The sequence below is a fragment of the Ranitomeya variabilis genome, chromosome 5 (genome assembly GCF_051348905.1).
Source record: "Ranitomeya variabilis isolate aRanVar5 chromosome 5, aRanVar5.hap1, whole genome shotgun sequence".
Taxonomy (NCBI): domain Eukaryota; kingdom Metazoa; phylum Chordata; class Amphibia; order Anura; family Dendrobatidae; genus Ranitomeya; species Ranitomeya variabilis.
Genome location: NC_135236.1, coordinates 263,408,012 through 263,427,577, shown reverse-complemented (window position 1 = coordinate 263,427,577; position 19,566 = coordinate 263,408,012). Strand labels below are relative to the sequence as shown.

At 43.6% G+C, this 19,566-nt stretch overlaps 1 protein-coding gene across 1 annotated transcript in view; it reads left to right on the top strand.

The window, feature by feature from the left end:
* TBC1D2B (TBC1 domain family member 2B) overlaps nt 1-18,622 on the top strand; it is a 146,734-nt gene extending 128,112 nt beyond the window's left edge. Inside the window, exons 11-13 of the mRNA XM_077264205.1 lie at nt 3,446-3,631; nt 14,941-15,062; nt 15,223-18,622. Coding sequence (XP_077120320.1) covers nt 3,446-3,631; nt 14,941-15,062; nt 15,223-15,418 — 504 coding nt within the window. The 3' untranslated portion in view covers nt 15,419-18,622. The remainder of the gene's footprint in view (nt 1-3,445; nt 3,632-14,940; nt 15,063-15,222) is intronic.
* Nucleotides 18,623-19,566: the final 944 nt, after the last annotated feature.

Below are 19,566 nucleotides of genomic sequence, written 5' to 3'. Positions count from 1 at the left end.
GTTTTAGTTGATATGTGACAAACCCGGTGACAGGTTCACTTTAAATTTACGGTAATTTGGACAAACTGAGTATTTGATCGAGTAATAGTAGTTGGGGGTATCCTGCACTGTTTGTTGTGCATCCAAGAAAATCCATCAAAGTTCTTTGTGGTTTTCCTGATGAAAAAGTCATAGCTCTTCAAAGGCATCAAGAGTACACCGCACTGTTACCTTTATATGCCATTTATTTGATTTTCTTGGATACACAACCAGCAAAGCAAGATACCTACTCCCTCCTATTAATCTACATTACTTTGGATCTGCCAACCTGTGGAGCTGCATCAGCTGGAAATTCTTACACTGAAGTGTTGTGTCTCATACATCCGCATCAGATGAGCAGTAACGCTTTACCTACAACGCTGTTGTCAGGATAACACCCTATTGCACTTGTTTGTCCCCACAGCCATTTCTGTAATGCTGTAGATAAGCCCCCGATGTATCCTGAAAGATGAGAAAAAGAGGATAGATTATACTCACCCAGGGGCGGTCCCGCTGCTGGTCCGGTCCGATGAGTGTCGCGGTCCGGGGCCTCCCATCTTCTTACGATGACGTCCTCTTCTTGTCTTCAGGCTCCGGCGCAGGCGTACTTTGTCTGCCCTGTTGAGGGCAGAGCAAAGTACTGCAGTGCGCAGGCATCGGGCCTCTCTGACCTTTCCGGCGCCTGCGCAATTCAGTACTTTGCTCTGCTGTTGAGACAAAGTACCCCTGTGCCGGAGCCGCAGCATGACTACAAGAAGAGGACGTCATCGTAAGAAGATGGGAGGCCCCGGACCGCAATGCCCATCGGACCAGCCCGCAGCGGGACCGCCCCTGGGAGAGTATAATCTATGCTCTTTTTCTCATCTTTCAGGATACATTGGGGGCATATCTACAGCATTCCAGAATGCTGTAGATAAGCCCCTGATGCTGGTGGGCTTAGCTCATCTTCGATTTTGGGGGTGACAGGTTCCCTTTAAAATCTGCAGTTCAGTTCTGAGCATCGGTTCCCAGAAAGGATGCCCTGGAGTTAGGAAAAGTAGAAAAAGAGCTAGGGCCATGATGTATTATTGTTATGAAGAAAGATTTAAAATAATTACATTTATTTATTCTTGTAAAGAGACATCTATGGGGTGACATAGTTAATTTGTACAAGTACATAAATGACCCGTACAAAAATATTGGCAAAAACGGTTTCATGGACAACCCCGTGAAAAGACAGGAGCATGGTTCAGTCTGAAGAGGAGACAGGTCTTTACCATGAGAACTATAAATCTGTACAATGGTCAACCTCAAGAGTGGGTCACAGCAGGAGCCATCTATGGTTTCAAAGAATCCTTACATGGTTTTTTTTCTTTTAAAGGAAGAAAATTACATACTTCTGTAAGGCCCCTTTCACACATCAGTTTTTTGCCGTCAGTCACAATCCGTTGGCTTGACGGATCCGTCGTAGATTGTGAAAAACTGATGCTACGGATCTGTCGTAGATTGTGAAAAACTGATGCTACGGATCTGTCGTAGATTGTGAAAAACTGATGCAACGGGTCCGTTTTTTCGCTGGATCCGACTAGCGGATCTGGCGAAAAAAAGGTCAGTCGCCGGATTAGTTTTTTTAAAAAATTCAACGGATTGTGACTAGTGTTGAGCGATACCTTTCGATATTCGAAAGTATCGGTATCGGATTGGATCGGCCGATACCGGCAAAATATTGGATCTCACCGATACCAATACAAGTCAATGGGACACAAATATCGGAAGGTATCCTGGATTGTTCCCAGGGTCTGAAGGAGAGGAAACTCTCCTTCAGGCCCTGGGATCCATATTCATGTAAAAAATAAAGAATAAAAATAAAAAATATGGATATACTCACCCCTCCGGCGGACCCTGGACCTTAGCGATGTAACCGGCAGCCTCCGTTCCTAAGAATGCAGAGTGAAGGACCTTCGATTACGTCGCGGCTTGTGATTGGTCACATGAGCGGTCACGCGACCAATCACAAGCCGCGACGTCATCGCAGGTCCTACACTCACTGCATTCTTAGGAACGGAGGCTGCCGGTTACACCGCTAAGGTCCAGGGTCCGCCTGAGGGGTGAGTATATCCATATTTTTTATTTTTATTCTTTATTTTTTACATGAATATGGATCCCAGGGCCTGAAGGAGAGTCTCCTCTCCTCCAGACCCTGGGAACCATACACTGGGAACTTCCAATTCCGATTTCCGATATCACAAAAATATCGGAACTCGGTATCGGAATTCCGATGCAGCAAATATCGGCCGATACTTGCGGTATCGGAATGCTCAACACTAATTGTGACTGAAGGCAAAAAGCTCATGTGTGAAAGGGGCCTAAAGGTACCTTCACACTGAACAACTTTCCAACGAGAACGACAACGATCCGTGACGTTGCAGCGTCCTGGATAGCGATATCGTTGTGTTTGACACGCAGCAGCGATCTGGATCCCGCTGTGATATCGTTGGTCGGAGCTAGAAGGCCAGCACCTTATTTCGTCGCTGCTCACCCGCTGTCATCGCTGGATCGGTGTGTGTGACACCGATCCAGCGATGTGTTCACTTGTAACCAGGGTAAACATCGGGTTACTAAGCGCAGGGCCGCGCTTAGTAACCCGATATTTACCCTGGTTACCATTGTAAAAGTAAAAAAAAAACACTACATACTCACCTTCTGATGTCTGTCACATCCCCCGGCGTCCACGCGCTGCTGCAGGGAGCTTTCCCTGCACTGACTGTGTGAGCCGGCCGTAAAGCAGAGCACAGCGGTGACGTCACCGCTGTTACTGCCGGCGCCGCTGACACATTCAGTGCAGGGAAAGCTCTCTGCAGCAGCGCGTGAACGCCGGGGGACGTGACAGACTTCAGAAGGTGAGTATGTAGTGTTTTTTTTTTACTTTTACAATGGTAACCAGGGTAAATATTGGGTTACTAAGCGCGGCCCTGCACTTAGTAACCCGATGTTTACTCTGGTTACCTGGGTACTGCAGGGGGACTTCGGCATCGTTGAAGACAGTTTCAATGATGCCGAAGTCGTTCCCCTGATCGTTGGTCGCTGGAGAAAGCTGTCTATGTGACAGCTCCCCAGCGACCACACAACGACTTACCAACGATCACATCGCTGGTCGTGATCGTTGGTAAGTCGCTTAGTGTAACGGTACCTTAAGTGTGTAAATTCTTCTTCTGAATGTTGATTTAGTTAATTGACACAAAGGATCTTGGGGAAAATTTGCTCTTTGTTGGCAGATTTGTACATGCATTATTATTATACCCTTCTCTTTATCTTTTCCCATCCCCCAGTTAATATTAATGGATATTTGTCTATTTTCAACCATATCATTGAGCTTCTGTATGTGTGTATGCTAAACTAAGTGAAGAGTGGGTGTTAACCCTGAATATCTCCTGCTTTTCTTGTACAGGTGGATCAGAGAGTTTTCAAGGACCTGATGAATGAGAAGTTGCCTCGTCTCAATGCTCATTTTGAGCAGCACAAGGTGGATTACACATTGATCACATTTAACTGGTTCCTCGTGGTATTTGTGGACAGCGTGGTTAGCGACATATTCTTTAGAATATGGGACACTTTCCTGTATGAAGGATCTAAGGTAAAAATATAGATTGTAAATGTTTCAACCCTTTTATTGTTAAATTATCATAATGCACAGTTGACTTATATGTTATATAGTTAATGTACATCTTCCATGTAGTCTGGAAGCCATTTTTTTTCCATCACAAAGATCCTGGGTAATTCTAGGTGTCTAGGCGCCTTTCATGTAAATGTAGGCTTAAGTCTAGAGTTGAGCAAATTTTTAAAAATTAGGTTCCGATTACGATTGGCGGTGAATATTATTTTTGTAATATTTGCCGAACAGCTGAACGTCATTGGAGTCAATGGGAGTAGAAATAACCGAATATGTTCAGAATAGATCGTCAAACATAAATTCAGCACGATTAAGGTACCAATATGGCAATTCAGATTCGGCGACCGATTCCGAACATACTCGCTCAACTCTTTTTAAATCCATACCAAAATATCACTTTGCAGCCTCCCTTCTCCTACACAAGCATGTGCTTCATCGGTACAATAATTTCCAAAATGGCATCCCGTGTAACGGGCAAAGAATGTTCTAACACTTTCAATTGCATTTTACAATAAAGTGTGTAAGTTTACAATTGACTTGACACTTTCATGTACTTTGTTCTCTCCTACATTCATATCTAAAGATACTCTTATGTTACCTGTCACCAATGCATTTTCACTGGGCAGATGATAGTTTGCCTTTACTGTGGTGTTTTTTACGTAATGTCAGATTTGCTATAAATCCAGCAGCTCAGTGTTTTTATATATGTGTGTATCTCTATATATATAATTGTCTAGGGTCCACTTCCGTCTGTCTGTCCCGGAAATCCCGCGTCGCTGATTGGTCGCGGCCAAGAAGGCCGTGACCAATCAGCGACGGGCACAGCCCGGCCGAGAATTAGTCCCTCCCTACTTCCGTCCAGTCTATGCCAGGCACCGGCTCCATATTCCCCTCCAGTCAGCGCTCCCTATGCGGCATCAATAGTAAAAAAAATCTAATGTTAAAAATAATAAAAAAACAAAAAACCTGCTATTCTCACCTTCCGTCGTCCGCCGATGCGCGTGCGGCTGCCGCCAGCTTCCGTTTCCAGAGATGCATTGCGAAATTACCCAGAAGACTTAGCGGTCTCGCGAGACCGCTAAGTCATCTGGGTAATTTCGCAATGCATCTCTGGGAACGGAAGCTGGCGGCAGCCGCTCTCACATCGGGACAGCTTTGCTGGATGACGGAGGGTGAGTATATAACTTTTTTATTTTAATTATTTTTTTTAACAGGGATATGGTGCCCACACTGCTATATACTACGTGGGCTGTGTTATATACTACGTGGCCTGTGTTATACACTGCATGGCCTGTGTTATATACTGCGTGGCCTGTGTTATATACTGCGTGGCCTGTGTTATATACTGCGTGGCCTGTGTTATATACTGCGTGGCCTGTGCTATACATTATGTGGGCTGTGTTATAAACTACGTGGCTGTGTTATATACTGCGTGGCTGCTATATACTACGTGGCTGTGTTATATACTGCATGGCTGCTATATACTACGTGGCTTCTATATACTACGTGGCCTGTGCTATATACTATGTGGCTGCTATATACATACATATTCTAGAATACCCGATGCCTTAGAATCGGCCACCATCTAGTATGTATATATGTATAGAGAGAGAGAGAGATACATACAGATATAGATATACATTTTATTAAATATATAGAATGTATAAGGCATGTATGTATAATATATACAGTTGTTTGAAAAAGTGTTTGCCCCTTCCTGATTTCCTATTCTTTTGCATGTTTGTCACACTTAAATGTTTCAGATCTCCAAAAGATATAAATATTAGACCAAGATAACAAAAGTAAACACAAAATGCAGTTTTTAAATGAAGGTCTTTATTATTAAGGAAAAAAGAAATCCAAATCTACTGGATCCTGGGTGAAAAAGTGATTGCCCTCTATGCCTAATAGCTGGTTGGGTCACCCTTATTAGCAACAACTGCAATCAAACCTTTGCGATATCTGGCAATGAGTCTTTTACAATGCTCTGGAGGAATTTAGGCCCACTCATCTTTGCAGAATTGTTGTAATTCAGCCACATTGGAGGGTTCCTGAGCATGAAACACCTTTTTAAGGTCCTGCCACAACACCTTAAAGGGAACCTGCAGCAGGATAGTGCGCAATAACAACCAGACACTGTCAGGTTGGCGCCATTATACTGATTAAAATGTTACCTGGGTTGATGAAATCCGTCTTGTGGTTGTTGTTTAACCCCTTACTTCCATTGGATGGAATAGTATGCTCAATGGCAGTACCCCCGCTTTGATGTGGGCTCCGGTGGTGAGCCCGGACGTGTCAACTGTTTTGAACAGCAATAACTGGAGGAAAGCCCAATGCGTATGTAGAAAGTGCACACCTGAGGTACAGAGAATATCAAAAACTACTTTGTCACCAAAGCACAAACATGATTAAAAACAACAATAACACCCCCATCCATGTACTATAATACATCTATGTGACCCTAGGACATGATACCGTAGCAACATAGGCACTCATAATGGAAGTGCAATATGCATGAATAATGTAACCACCAAAAAGTTATCATAAGGTCATAACAATCCACCCATAAATAATTAAATAACAATCAATTAAGTCCATATAGTTGGCTGAGTGCACATACCATGGACCCTGGAATGTGGGCGTCCCCACAGGTGTAAGCTCGGTGTCTGAGAAAGATAAAGTAATTGTCCAAACAAGGGGGGTCACATAATGTGACAACAGGAAGCCATTAGTGATGAGCGAGTATACTCGTTGCTCGGGTTTCCTGAGCACGCTCGGGTGACCTCAGAGTATTGGTTAGTGTTCGGAGATTTAGTTTTCATTGCGGCAGCTGAATGATTTACAGCTATTAGCCAGCCTGAGTACATGTGGGGGTTGCCTGGTTGCTAGGTATTCCCCACATGTAATCAAGCTGGCTAATAGCTGTAAATCATGCTGCTGAGGCGATGAAAACTTAATCTCTGAGCAGTCATAAATATTCGGAGACCACCCGAGCAACGAGCACACTCGCTCATCACTAGAAGCCATCCTAAATCCCTCATGCGTGCAATATAGCACTATACAAATTGGAACAAGAGCGCAGAAAAAATGTATTATAGTGGACAAAGTTATTATCCAATATTGAATACCTGCAATGTCAAATAGATATGCTGCACTGCAAAAGAAGCAGGTGGTAATCACAGGGGAGAGCCCATGTAAATAGCTAGATAGTCCATAAGACAATAGAGATAATGACAGCAGGGAGATGGATGGCGTGGAAAGATGGGAGTGTGGGCTCTCCATGCCGCTTCCCCATACTCGGGCAGGCATCATCTGTAGCCTAGATCCCAGCTTCTCTGGGGTCTAGCTGCAGCATTCAGTAATTGGGTCTTCCGCATTTGATTCCTGGGGTATTGGGGCCCCAGTCGCTTCCATTTTTGGCGCTTCAGGGCCTCCGTGCTGCTCCCCCATGCTCCAGCAGTCATCAGCTGCAAATTTAGGTCTCGGCCTCTCTCGGGCCTAGCTGCAGCATTGGCTCCCCCCCCCCTTCCTGCTCTTCGGGCAGGCTTTTCTCCCGCCCGTCTTAGTTCCTTCCTGTCGGCAGTTAGCAACGCCCCCCGGCGCCGGGCACTTCTTACCGCACCTGGACACGGCGTTTGAGCTCCGCACCCCCTCCTCTTCCGGCTTTCAAGAGTGGGCTTTTCAGCGCGCGCTTTCCCTTCTTTGACCTGGGCATCCTCTTGTGGTCGCCATCTTTCTGGACTGCGCAGCCAGATAGTGCCTCCTTCTTGCGGAGTACCCTCTTCCTGCCCAGCAGCCCTGCGCCCGGACGCTGAATCAGGATCACTGCACAGTACTGTGAGTAGCTCTGCTCTGCGTTTTACTGTCCCCTAACCTGCTGGCATCACTTAGTGGGTCTGCTCATCATGTCTAATTCTAAGGAAGAACGTCCTCGTCCTCCTGCCTCTTCTTCTTCCTCTGCTGTGGTCAGATATTTTGTATGCTCTTCCTGTAAATGCATTAGAAATAAGACCGCAGGCACTACTATGATTGTGGTGCTCAAGTAGGTTCCCAAGCTGTACAATATTAGAGATAAACTTGGCACACACGTAGTGAGATGCAGTGAAAATTTAATAGAGTACATACAGTAGACATTTCGGTCAAAATTAGACCTTCATCAATGTACTAAACAAAAGAAAAAATAATCTAAATAAATAAAGTATATACAATAAATATTGAGTATGGGGTCAAACAGTAATATAGTATATAATGGTAATGCAAATATGCTTGGTACGGTACATGAGAATAGCAAATAATTGCAGACCGTACAGCCGTTATACGTCCAAACTATTATACACAATTCAAGTGTGAGAATCAGGATGCAGGATTAGACAGTGTGGTGAGCCCAGTCGTCGTGACTAGTAAGGTGTGACACAGATTAGTAGAAAAATGGAAACCTACCCTCTCTTAGAGCTTATGGATTTATTGAGTCACAAAGGGTAAATTTAGCCTATAGCAATAGGAGGCAAAAAACAAAGCAGACTACTGGTCACTAAACAGCCCCCATTATTATCCCCTGGCAGGTGGTACCATGAACAAGTTACATACCACATTAGTAGTAAGGAGCCAGTCTTTGTTAAGGCCGTGTCCGGCACTGTGGGGTTAAGATGGGAGAAAATCTTAGTGGTGCCTCATGATGCAGTCTTAATGCATTCTACAATGGTAATGCTGGCGTGTCCCCGAATATACACTATGTTCCAAGTTATTATGCAAATTTCATTTTTCTCTGATTTTCCTAAATGGTTGGTAAAAGTAATCACCTGTTAGAGTATACATCGAATTTTATTGAAGAAACCTCCCAATGATAACAGTATAGTCTCCAAAATGAATAAAAACTTAAAATGCACTGTTCCAAATTTAGGCACAGTAGAATTTCTAAACATTTGATATGTTTTAAAGAACTGAAAATGCTCATTTGTGGAATTTGCAGCATTAGGCCATGTTCACACTTTGCGGTTTTTACCGCGGAACCGCCGCGATTTTGATGCTGCGGGTCCGCAGCAGTTTCCATTGCATTTACATGTAAACCCTATGGAAACCGCAAACCGCTGTGCACATGCTGTGGGAAAAACCGCGCAGAAACGCAGCGGTTTACAACCCGCAGCATGTCACTTCTTTGTGCAGAATCGCTGCAATTCTGCACCCATAGGAATGCATTGAACCGCTTACTTCCCGCATGGGGCTGTGCCCACGTTGCGAGAAGTAAGCGGATAATGTGCGGGTGGTACCCGGGGTGGAGGAGAGGAGAGTCTCCTCCAGGCCCTGGGAACCATATTTGTGTAAAAAAAAGAATTAAAATAAAAAATCATGATATACTCACCTCTCAGCGCTGCACGCGGCCGGCCGGTCAGAGTTGCTGTGCGAACAGGACCTGCGGTGACGTCGCGGTCACATGACCGTGACGTCGCGGTCACATGACCGTGACGTCACGAAGGGTCCTTCTCGCACATCATCTTTGGAACTGGACCGCCGGGTGCAGCGCCGAGGAGATCAGGTCGTCAGAGGGTGAGTATATAAACTTTTTTTTATTTTAACATTACTATTGATGCTGCATATTGCTGCATATGTAGCATCAATAGTATAGGCGGAAACCCGCAGTGGAAACCGCGGAACAAACCGCGATAAATCTGCAGGGATAACCGCAGCGGTTTTGCCCTGCAGATTTATCAAATCCGCTGCGGGAGAACCCGCAGAGGTCACCCGCAAAGTGTGAACATGGCCTTAGGAGGTCACATTCACTGAACAAAAAGCTATTTAACTCCAAAACATCCTAACAGGCCAAGTTACATGTTAACATAGGAACCCTTCTTTGATATCACCTTCACAATTCTTGCATCCATTGAACTTGTAAGTTTTTGGAGAGTTTCTGCTTGTATTTCTTTGCATGAAGTCAGAATAGCCTCCCAGAGCTGCTGTTTTGATGTGAACTGCCTCCCACCCTCATAGATCTTTTGCTTGATGATACTCCAAAGGTTCTCTATAGGGTTGAGGTCAGGGGAAGATGGTGGCCACACCATGAGTTTATCTCCTTTTATGCCCATAGCAGCCAATGACTCAGAGGTTTTCTTTGCAGCATGAGATGGTGCATTGTCATGCATGAAGATGATTTTGCTCCTGAAGGCACGTTTATGCTTTTTATACCATGGAGGAAAGTTGTCAGTCAGAAACTCTATATACTTTGCAGAGGTCATTTTCACACCTTCAGGAACCTTAAAGGGCCCTACCAGCTGTTTCTCCATGATTCCGGCCCAAAACATGACTCCTCCACCTCCTTGCTGACGTCGCAGCCTTGTTGGGACATGGTGGCCATACACCAACCATCCACTACTCCATCCATTTGGACCATCCAGGGTTGCTCAACACTTATCAGTAAACAAGAATGTTTGGAAATTAGTCTTCATGTACAGTACAGACCAAAAGTTTGGACACACCTTCTCATTTAAAGATTTTTCTGTATTTTCATGATTATGAAAATTGTAAATTCATACTGAAGGCATCAAAACTATGACACTATTAACACATGTGGAATTATATACTTAACAAAAAAGTGTGAAACAACTGAAAATATGTCTTATATTCTAGATTCTTCAAAGTAGCCACCTTTTGCTTTGATGGCTGCTTTGCACACTCTTGGCATTCTCTTGATGAGCTTCAAGAGGTAGTCACCGGAAATGGTTTTCACTTTACAGGTGTGCCCTGTCAGGTTTAATAAGTGGGATTTCTTGTCTTATAAATGGGGTTGGGACCATCAGTCGTGTTGAGCAGAAGTCTGGTGGATACACAGCCAATAGTCCTACTGAATAGACTGGTAGAATTTGTATTATGGCAAGAAAAAAGCAGCTAAGTAAAGAAAAGCGAGTGGCCATCATTACTTTAAGAAATGAAGGTCAGTCAGTCCAAAAAATTGGGAAAACTTTGAAAGTGTCACAAGTGCAGTTGCAAAAACCATCAAGCGCTACAAAGAAACTGGCTCACATATGGACCATCCCAGGAAAGGAAGACCAAGAGTCACCTCTGCTTCTGAGGATAAGTTTATCCGAGTCACCAGCCTCAGAAATCGCAGGTTAACAGCAGCTCAGAATAGAGACCAGGTCAATGCCACACAAAGTTCTAGCAGCAGACACATCTCTACAACAACTGTTAAGAGGAGACTTTATGCAGCATGCCTTCATGGTAAAATAGCTAGAGACTTGTTTGGGCTAAAGAACACAAGGAATGGACATTAGGCCAGTGTAAATCTGTGCTTTGGTCTGATTAGTCCAAATTTGAGATCTTTGGTTCCAACCACCGTGTCTTTGTGCGACGCAGAAAAGGTGAACGGATGGACTCTACATGCCTGGTTCCCACCGTGAAGCATGGAGGAGGAGGTGTGATGGTGTGGGGGTGCTTTGCTGGTGACACTGTTGGGGATTTATTCAAAATTGAGGACTATTTGACCAAGAAGGAGAGTGATGGGGTGCTACGCCAGATGACCTGGCCTCCACAGTCACCAGACCTGAACCAAATCAAGATGGTTTGGGGTGAGCTGGACCGCAGAGTGAAGGCAAAAGGGCCAACAAGTGCTAAGAATCTCTGGGAACTCCTTCAAGATTGTTGGAAGACCATTTCCGGTGACTACCTCTTGAAGCTCATCAAGAGAATGCCAAGAGTGTGCAAAGCAGTCATCAAAGCAAAAGGTGGCTACTTTGAAGAACCTAGAATATAAGACATATTTTCAGTTGTTTCACACTTTTCTTGTTAAGTATATAATTCCACATGGGTTAATTCATAGTTTTGATGCCTTCAGTGTGAATTTACAATTTTCATAGTCATGAAAATCCAGAAAAATCTTTAAATGAGAAGGTGTGTCCAAACTTTGGGTCTGTACTGTATGTGTGGGCCAAATGCAACCATTTCTGCTTGTGAACACTGTTTAAGGGTGGCCGAATAGTAGGTTTATGCACCACAGCAAGCCTTTGAAGGAGCCTACACCTTGAGGTTTGAGGGACTCCACCAGCAGCTTTAAATATCTTTTTGCTGCTTTGTAATTGCTTTTTAGCAGCTGCTCTCTTAATCCAATGAACTTGCCTGGCAGAAACCTTCTTCATTATGCCTTTATCAGCACAAACACATCTGTGCTCAGATACAGCCACAAATCGCTTAACCGTACGATCATCACGCTTAAGTTTTTGGGAAATTTCTAATGTTTTCATCCTTTCACCAAGGCATTGCACTATTTGATGCTTTTCAGCAGCAGAGAGTTCCTTTTTCTTTCCCATGTTACTTGAAAACTGTGACCTGCTTAATAATGTGGAACATAATTTTTAAGTAGTTTTCCTTTAATTAGAATCACCTGGAAAACTAATTATCCCATGTGTTTAAGATTGATTTCAGTGATCCATTGAGCCCTGAGACACAATACCATCCACGAGTTTATTTGAAAAACAAAACAATTAAATCTTTATCACACTTAAATCCAATTTGCATAATAATTTGGAACACAGTGTACAGTGGTGTAGGTAACTTACCAAACGAAAGAAGTAACGGACGCTGTGTCCACCGCTAGTCCAGTGTGTAGGGTGAGTGTCCGGGTGGTCCATTATAAAGGCGCGCTGATTCCCTGTGTGCGGAAATCGCGCGACCGGAAGTGACTAACCGGAATTGACGTGGAGGGGTTGAGCCCTATCCCATGGTGGGCTTCCTCTCTGTCACAATCTGTGGCAGATCTCAGCAGGGTGTCTCAGATCCTGTTGTCCGTTCTTGATAGGTTGCCCCTGCAGACTCCCGCGGTAGCCAGCGGGTCACAGGAAGCTCCGTCCGGGCCTTCCAACACAGGCCGCAAAAGATCCAGACAGGAGCGCCGGTCTGAGTCCTCTTCCCGTTCCATCTCGCCCCTTGGTCCGTCTCGGCGGTCTGCTTCCCGATCTACCTCTCCTGAGTCAGGCGAGGCGTTTTCAAATGCGCCATCAGAGGACGCTTTGGAGCTGGATTCGGACCAAATCGCTAACATGAGGGATATGGTTCAGAGTCTCATTGGGGCGATCAACCGGACCTTTGGCATCAAAGATACCTCTACGGAACCTGCAGATCAGGCAGTTTTGTTTAGACGGTCTAAACCACCTTCCATGGTCTTTGCTCCTCATTCAGAATTTGAGGAGATTCTGGCCAGGGAAAGGCAGAATCCGACCAGATGCTTTCAAGGAGGAAAGCGCCTTGGCATGTTATATCCCTTTTTTCCTGAACTTACCGCCAACTGGACAGCTTCTCCCTCCGTGGACCCACCAGTTTCTAGACTGTCTACCAACACGGTCCTCCCTCTTACTGACGGAGCATCTTTGAAGGATTCTAATGACAGAATTATAGAATCCTTTGCAAGGTCAGCTTTTGAAGCGGCTGCGTCTACTTTGTCCGGCCTTCGCTTCCACTTGGATTTCAAAGTCCGTAGCCAAATAGGCCAAACAACTCCATTAAGGCATTCTGGCCGGAGCTCACCCAGAACAGCTGGCAGATCTCGCCAACCAGATTTCTCACGCAGGGGAGAATTTGGTTTCTGCCTCCCTGGATGCCACGTCTTGCGCAGCTCAGGCGTCCAGTAATGTTGCTATCCAGCGAACTGTTTGGCTTAAAGGGAACCGGTCACCCCCAAAATCGATGATGAGCTAAGCCCACCAGCATCAGGGGCTTATCTACAGCATTCTGGAATGCTATAGATATGCCCCCAACGTATCCTGAAAGATGAGAAAAAGAGGTTATATTATGCTCACCCAGGGGCGTTCCCGCCCGATGGGTGTCGCGGTCCGGTCCGGGGCCTCCCATCTTCTTACGATGACGTCCTCTTCTTGTCTTCAAGCTGCGGCTCCGGCGCACGCGTTCTTTGTCTGCCCTGTTGAGGGCAGTGGAAAGTACAGCAGTGCGCAGGCGCCGAGTCTCTCTGACCTTTCCTGGCGCCTGCGCACTGCAGTACTTTGATCTTCCCTCAACAGGGCAGACAAAGTACGCCTGCGCTGGAGCCGCAGCGTGAATACAAGAAGAGGACGTCAGTGTAAGAAGATGGGAGGCCCCGGACCGGACCGCGACGCCCATCGGACCGGACCGCAGTGGGAACGCCCCTGGGTGAGTATAATCTATCCTCTTTTTCTCATCTTTCAGGATACATAGGGGGCTTATCTACAGCATTGCAGAATGCTGTAGATAAGCCCCTGATGCTGGTGGGCAAAGTACTGCAGTGCGCAGGCGCCGGGAAAGGTCAGAGACACCCGGTGCCTGCGCACTGCTGTACTTTGCTCTGCCCTCAACAGGGCAGACAAAGTATGCCGGAGCCACAGTGTGAAGACAAGAAGAGGACGTCATCGTAAGAAGATGGGAGGCCCCGGACCGCGACGCCCACCACAGCGGGACCGCCCCTGGGTGAGTATAATCTAACCTCTTTTTCTTATCTTTCAGGATACATCAGGGGCTTATCTACAGCATTCACATGAACACTGACCTTAACTGAGGCAAGTGAGGCCTGCAGTTCTTTGGATGTTGTTGGGTCTTTTGTGACCTCTTGGATGAGTCATCGCTGCGCTCTTGGGGTAATTTTAGTCAGTCGGCCATTCCTGGAAAGTTCACCTCTGTTCCATGTTTTTGCCATTTGTGGATAATGGTTCTCACTGTGGTTCAATGGAGTCCCAAAGCTTTAGAAATGGCTTTATAACCTTTTCCATACTTATAAATGTGAATTACTTTGTTTCTCATTTGTTCATGAACTTCTTTGGATCACGGCATGAATACTAGCTTTTGAGAATCTTTTTGTCTAATTCACTCTGTCAGGCAGGTCCTATTCAGGTGATTTCTTGATTGAGGACAGGTATGGCAGTAATCAGGCCTGGGTGTGGCTAGGGAATTTGAAATCCTCTTGCCAAAGATGTGATAAACCACAGTTAGTTTATGTTTTAAGAGGGAGTGGGGGGGGGGGGGGGCAGCAATCACTTTTAATACACAGGACCCTGTATGTTTGGATTTCTTTTTTCCTTAATAATATAGACCTTCATTTAAAATTAGCATTTTGTGATTACTTGTGTTATCTTTGTCTAATATTTGTATTTGGTTGGTGATCTGAAACATTTAAGTGTGACAAACATGCAAAAGAATAGTAAATCAGGAAGGGGCAAACACTTTTTCACGTATATGTGTGTGTGTGTGTATATATATGTGTGTGCGTTGCATTTTGTGCATATATATAGTTAAATGTGTATTTTCCCTCCATCAATTAGATCATCTTTCGTTTTGCTCTGGGTTTGTTCAAATATAAAGAAGAGGATTTTCTGAAACTCCGCGACTCAACATCCATCTTTAAGTATCTGAGATACTTCAGTCGGACCATTCTTGATGCAAGGTGTGTTAAAGTCTTGTTATAGTATGTGGTTATATACGGTTATGACAAGAATGTAACCATTAGATACACATAAAGGAACATCAGTGCATTTATATAAAATATAAAATGGTTATAGCAGTCGTGATTTTTATTTGTGTACCTTTTTCACCCTTTGTTGCAGGAAACTGAGTAATATGGCCTTTGTGGATATGAACCCATTCCCTCTACGCCAGATCCGCAACCGTCGAACGTATCACTTGGAGAAAGTCAGACTGGAGCTGTCTGAGTTAGACGCTATCCGCGCAGATTTTATTCGAGAACGGGAGACAAACCCAGAAAGACGAGATCTCATAAGTGACGATGATGAGGACAATTAGGGTGCAAAAAACCTGCCATCTTGGAGGTCACTGAAAAGAAACTTGTGAAATAACGCTGGGCGTATATCTAAACTTCTAGCAGTCTCTTTCTGGATATCCGTTTAGTATCAAATTGCTTAGAAAAAATATGGTAAATGTTCCTTTATGATTCTGAGATGAGAAAAGTGCCATTTGATCCTTACTACAGCAGAGTAACACAGACTGTATTCAGTGCCTGATGTTAAAGGGATACTAAATGAAAATGCTATATGTTGTTCCTTGTCTTAAGCCCTTTCGGGCTAAGGAAACTCATGCATTTCTTGGCCTAATGAGGCTAGCTATTCTAGAAAAATGTCCAACCCGGTGATTACTGCCGTACTGAGATCCAGAAAATATTTGTACGGGCATGAAAAGTGTTGGCATCTCGTGTCATTCTAAATGTGTTTCTAAGGGAAACAATCCAAGAAGTATCGTTTCTCCTTGCGGACAGTGACATGTTAAGCATGTCGAGATGAGGAGACTTAAAGCCGCAATGCTCCTCTGGGAAATATGCAAATTGTCTCTTCAGAGTTCTACTGTGAGTCTCTACTAGAGTTCTAGTCCTCTTCCTCTCTTAAGAGACAATTTGCATAAGGGAAGCAATGTAATTTGTTTTAGAAGGTGGTAGAATAAATTACCGCCATATATTGTGCAACACGTACTCTAAGCTTTGCTTGGGGACAGTGCACATACCCTTAGAGACGTTCCTCCCTGGGCTACATGGACCACGGGTTTAGAACCTGAGGATCGCCATGCACAATATGTTTGTCCAAAACCAATGCCCAATTCTTTGTTCCTACAATGGGTCTGGTTTGTACCCGATCTCCATTGAAATACAGGCATGCTCAGCTGAACTTGGCATGCATCTTTATGGTGGATTTGGGAGAAATAGCTATTGCCTCACAACTATTTCACATGTATGGCCATCTTATGTTACATGTAACAATGCACGTTTAGGAGCTGATTACTTCAGGTTTAGCCCTTTCAGAAAACATGTTATGAGAGTGGGAAAAAACATGCTGGAATATAAATGGTTACATTGGCATCAGGGATCAGGCATTCGGGTGCCAACATTTTGCATTGTTTGCACTTTTGGTAAAATCTTTTTTAGTACTTAGACATGTTAGTTGTAGAATGGTTACTTAACTATTATTCCAAGCCTTCTTTATCACAGTATTTTTTTACACTTTTTGTTACCTTTAGCCACATATTTTCTTTTATGTTACAATATGCATATATATCAATTCATTTTATATTCTTTTTTTGCCTTAAATTCCATAAGCATTCACATAAATGCAACAGTATTATGAACGTATAAATAATGCAGTTTATTTCTACCTGCATTTATACAACGGTTACATTTTGCATTATTAAGTAAGCCTTGCACTCATAGGATTTACTAGTAAGGAATGCATGATGGCAATTACACAACAAACAAACATTAAGATATATTACGATGTTCACACAAGCGTAGTGACCATGACGGGTGTATCAAAGCCTATTTCCAATTGATACCCAATGGGCTGTTGATTTTAATGGCGCAATTGGCGGTTTCAGTAACTTTGATTAAGTTACAATGACCAAAATGGGTTATCTTCCAAACATGAAGAAAAAATTTACCATAAAACATGTCCGAAATATTCTTTATTATTTCTATAATAAGTATACAATAATAATTAATGTATTGAGAGTACAAATTTGATAGAGGAAAAAAAAGATGGGAAATCCAATAACGTTATACTGAGGGCAGCTAGCAATCATACCAATAAAATATGATGTCTCCTAGAAATATGTGTCAACAAGATAAAATACAAAAAATAGAAATACCCTTATACATGACAGCTAAAATATACATGTCAAGGAATGAAAACGTGAGTTTCGCTGTTTTCAAGCTTTATCATGAGATGACAAGTACTAGTACCTTAGTAGACTGCACTATTCTTGTCATTAAAAGTACCAGAAACCCCAACCAAATTCTAGTATCTTTGTGTACACCTCCAACATGTATGGCATGTAGCATTAATATCTTTATACATTCCTAATATGTAGCATTTTTATGAGATGAAAGCCCCAACCGTATAAGGTGGCTTAAACCTGGGTTCTGGTGTTAACTAACTACATTCCTTTAGTCTTGGCTGAGCCACACTGATGCCAACCAACATGGCAGCAGCCATCATTCCTAGTCTTTAATCATGATGAGAAGAGCATGATCTATGTATCGTATTGATCCACTGCAGTTTCGAAAAAGTCCAAAAATGTATGAAATTGCAATGGAGAAGGCATGTTTGAGTTTGGTGACCACTAGTAAGCACTTTATCCCTCTGTGTAAAACATTATTCAGACTTTTTTCTCTCCATTTTTCTTCCTTGAGGGGAAGAAAGGTGGGATTCGATGTTTTTCACTTCAATACTTTTTCTGGGGAAAAATATTATGCTAAATGCCGTAATATTGTCACACTTTGTACATCTTGATCTGTAAAGCAGATTGGCAATATCAGAATTTGCATGAAATTAGCGGCGGCTCCTCCCTAATAAGATCCATCCCAAGTGAACTATTGACAAAGAATTTAGATGTAACATTTCATTGGATATCTGATGTTTCTGAAACGGCAAAGTCCTTGCAGCCATGATGATTACAGTGTTACACATTTTTATTTATGCTGTCAGTAAAAAATAATCGCTGGAACTTTTTGTATTCCTAAACCACTATTTTATTACTTCTTTTTGAGACATCCAGACAGTCTCCTCTTTCCCTTCAGCATCAAGACAAGTAGTGTTTTTCTTTATTTTTTTAAATAATGACCGGAAGATGAAACAAAATCTGTCACTGGTCACAAATACTTCTCAATTTTCTTAGTAAGATTTCTTTGCTTTTTTTTGTAAGAACTTGTTTTACAAGTATGTCGGTTCACATGCCTCAGGTGTGCAAGGAAAAAAAAACTGTCTGGATATATCCATGAGTATAAACGACTGTGAAAGTGTCTTCCCATACGTATTATAGCTGTGGTTATTGTCTTTTCTGTTTGGAAAAATGGTTAAAGAAAGGCAATGAATGAACTTGTTCTTTAAAGGGGCCAGTCCTAATGCACATGTTGGTAGTTTGAGGTTTCCATGGGCCCCATGTATGTGCACAGCCATTCCTATTTGCTCTTTCAACATTTAACATGTAATAAATATTGTAATAAGATATTCGTTCTTAGTCTCATAATTCTGCTCAGCTCTCATTGTCCAAATCTTCATTAGCGTGTATAAACTTGCCCTCATTTTAATATTCATGTATCAAATCTTAAAAAAAAAAAAAAAAAATGTATCCAGCACAAATTGTCTTAAAACATCCAAATGTTTAAACTCACAAATATTGATTTAAAGCAGACGTGGGTAAACTACGGTTCGCAGTCCACATCCGGCGTTGCCCGTTCCAGTCCGGAACGGGACAGCAGAATTGATGGAAACAGTAGCCCGCGGGTTGAACGCCACTGCCGCTTTCCTTGCCCAACATCCGGATGTATCTAGCATCTGCATCTTCAGGTAAATATAGTGGTGGAGGTGGCTTGGCCGAGCATGTGAGGGGCCATATCGCAGGTGAGCTCTGAAGACCTCTGCCTGCACATCGCTCCACTGGGCTCCCTTTTATCTGAAAACAGAATTAATACGTACCAATAATATCCTGTGCACCCAGCGTTGCTTGAGAGCGGAGTCTTGGTGGCCTGGAAAGTAGGGGGTGACTGTGGGAGACGCAGTCCTCTGCGCGCAGAGAGATCTAAATGGGGCCAGCGTGTCTTCAGCAGGTTCCAGAGCGGGAAAAATTATTGCAGCCAGTATAGTAGTTAAATCAGCCAGCTTTGCCAGAATGGCACCTACCTGATGGGTTTTTACTCTCTCACCTCCCTTTCCCAACAGTCACCCACAACACCTGGGGAAAATACTGATCACCTTACAAGACATCTGGGGGAGTCTAGACACAATTACAGTATGTGCATATTGACTGGGTCCCTATTGCAGTTCCAAACAGAAACTGATCAGGATGATATAAACCAGCAGATTGTTGAACCTACATTGAAAGAGGTGTTCGTGGCTGTTACCCACTGCAGTTCTGCTATATCCCCAATAACCAAATGGGCCTGTTGCCAA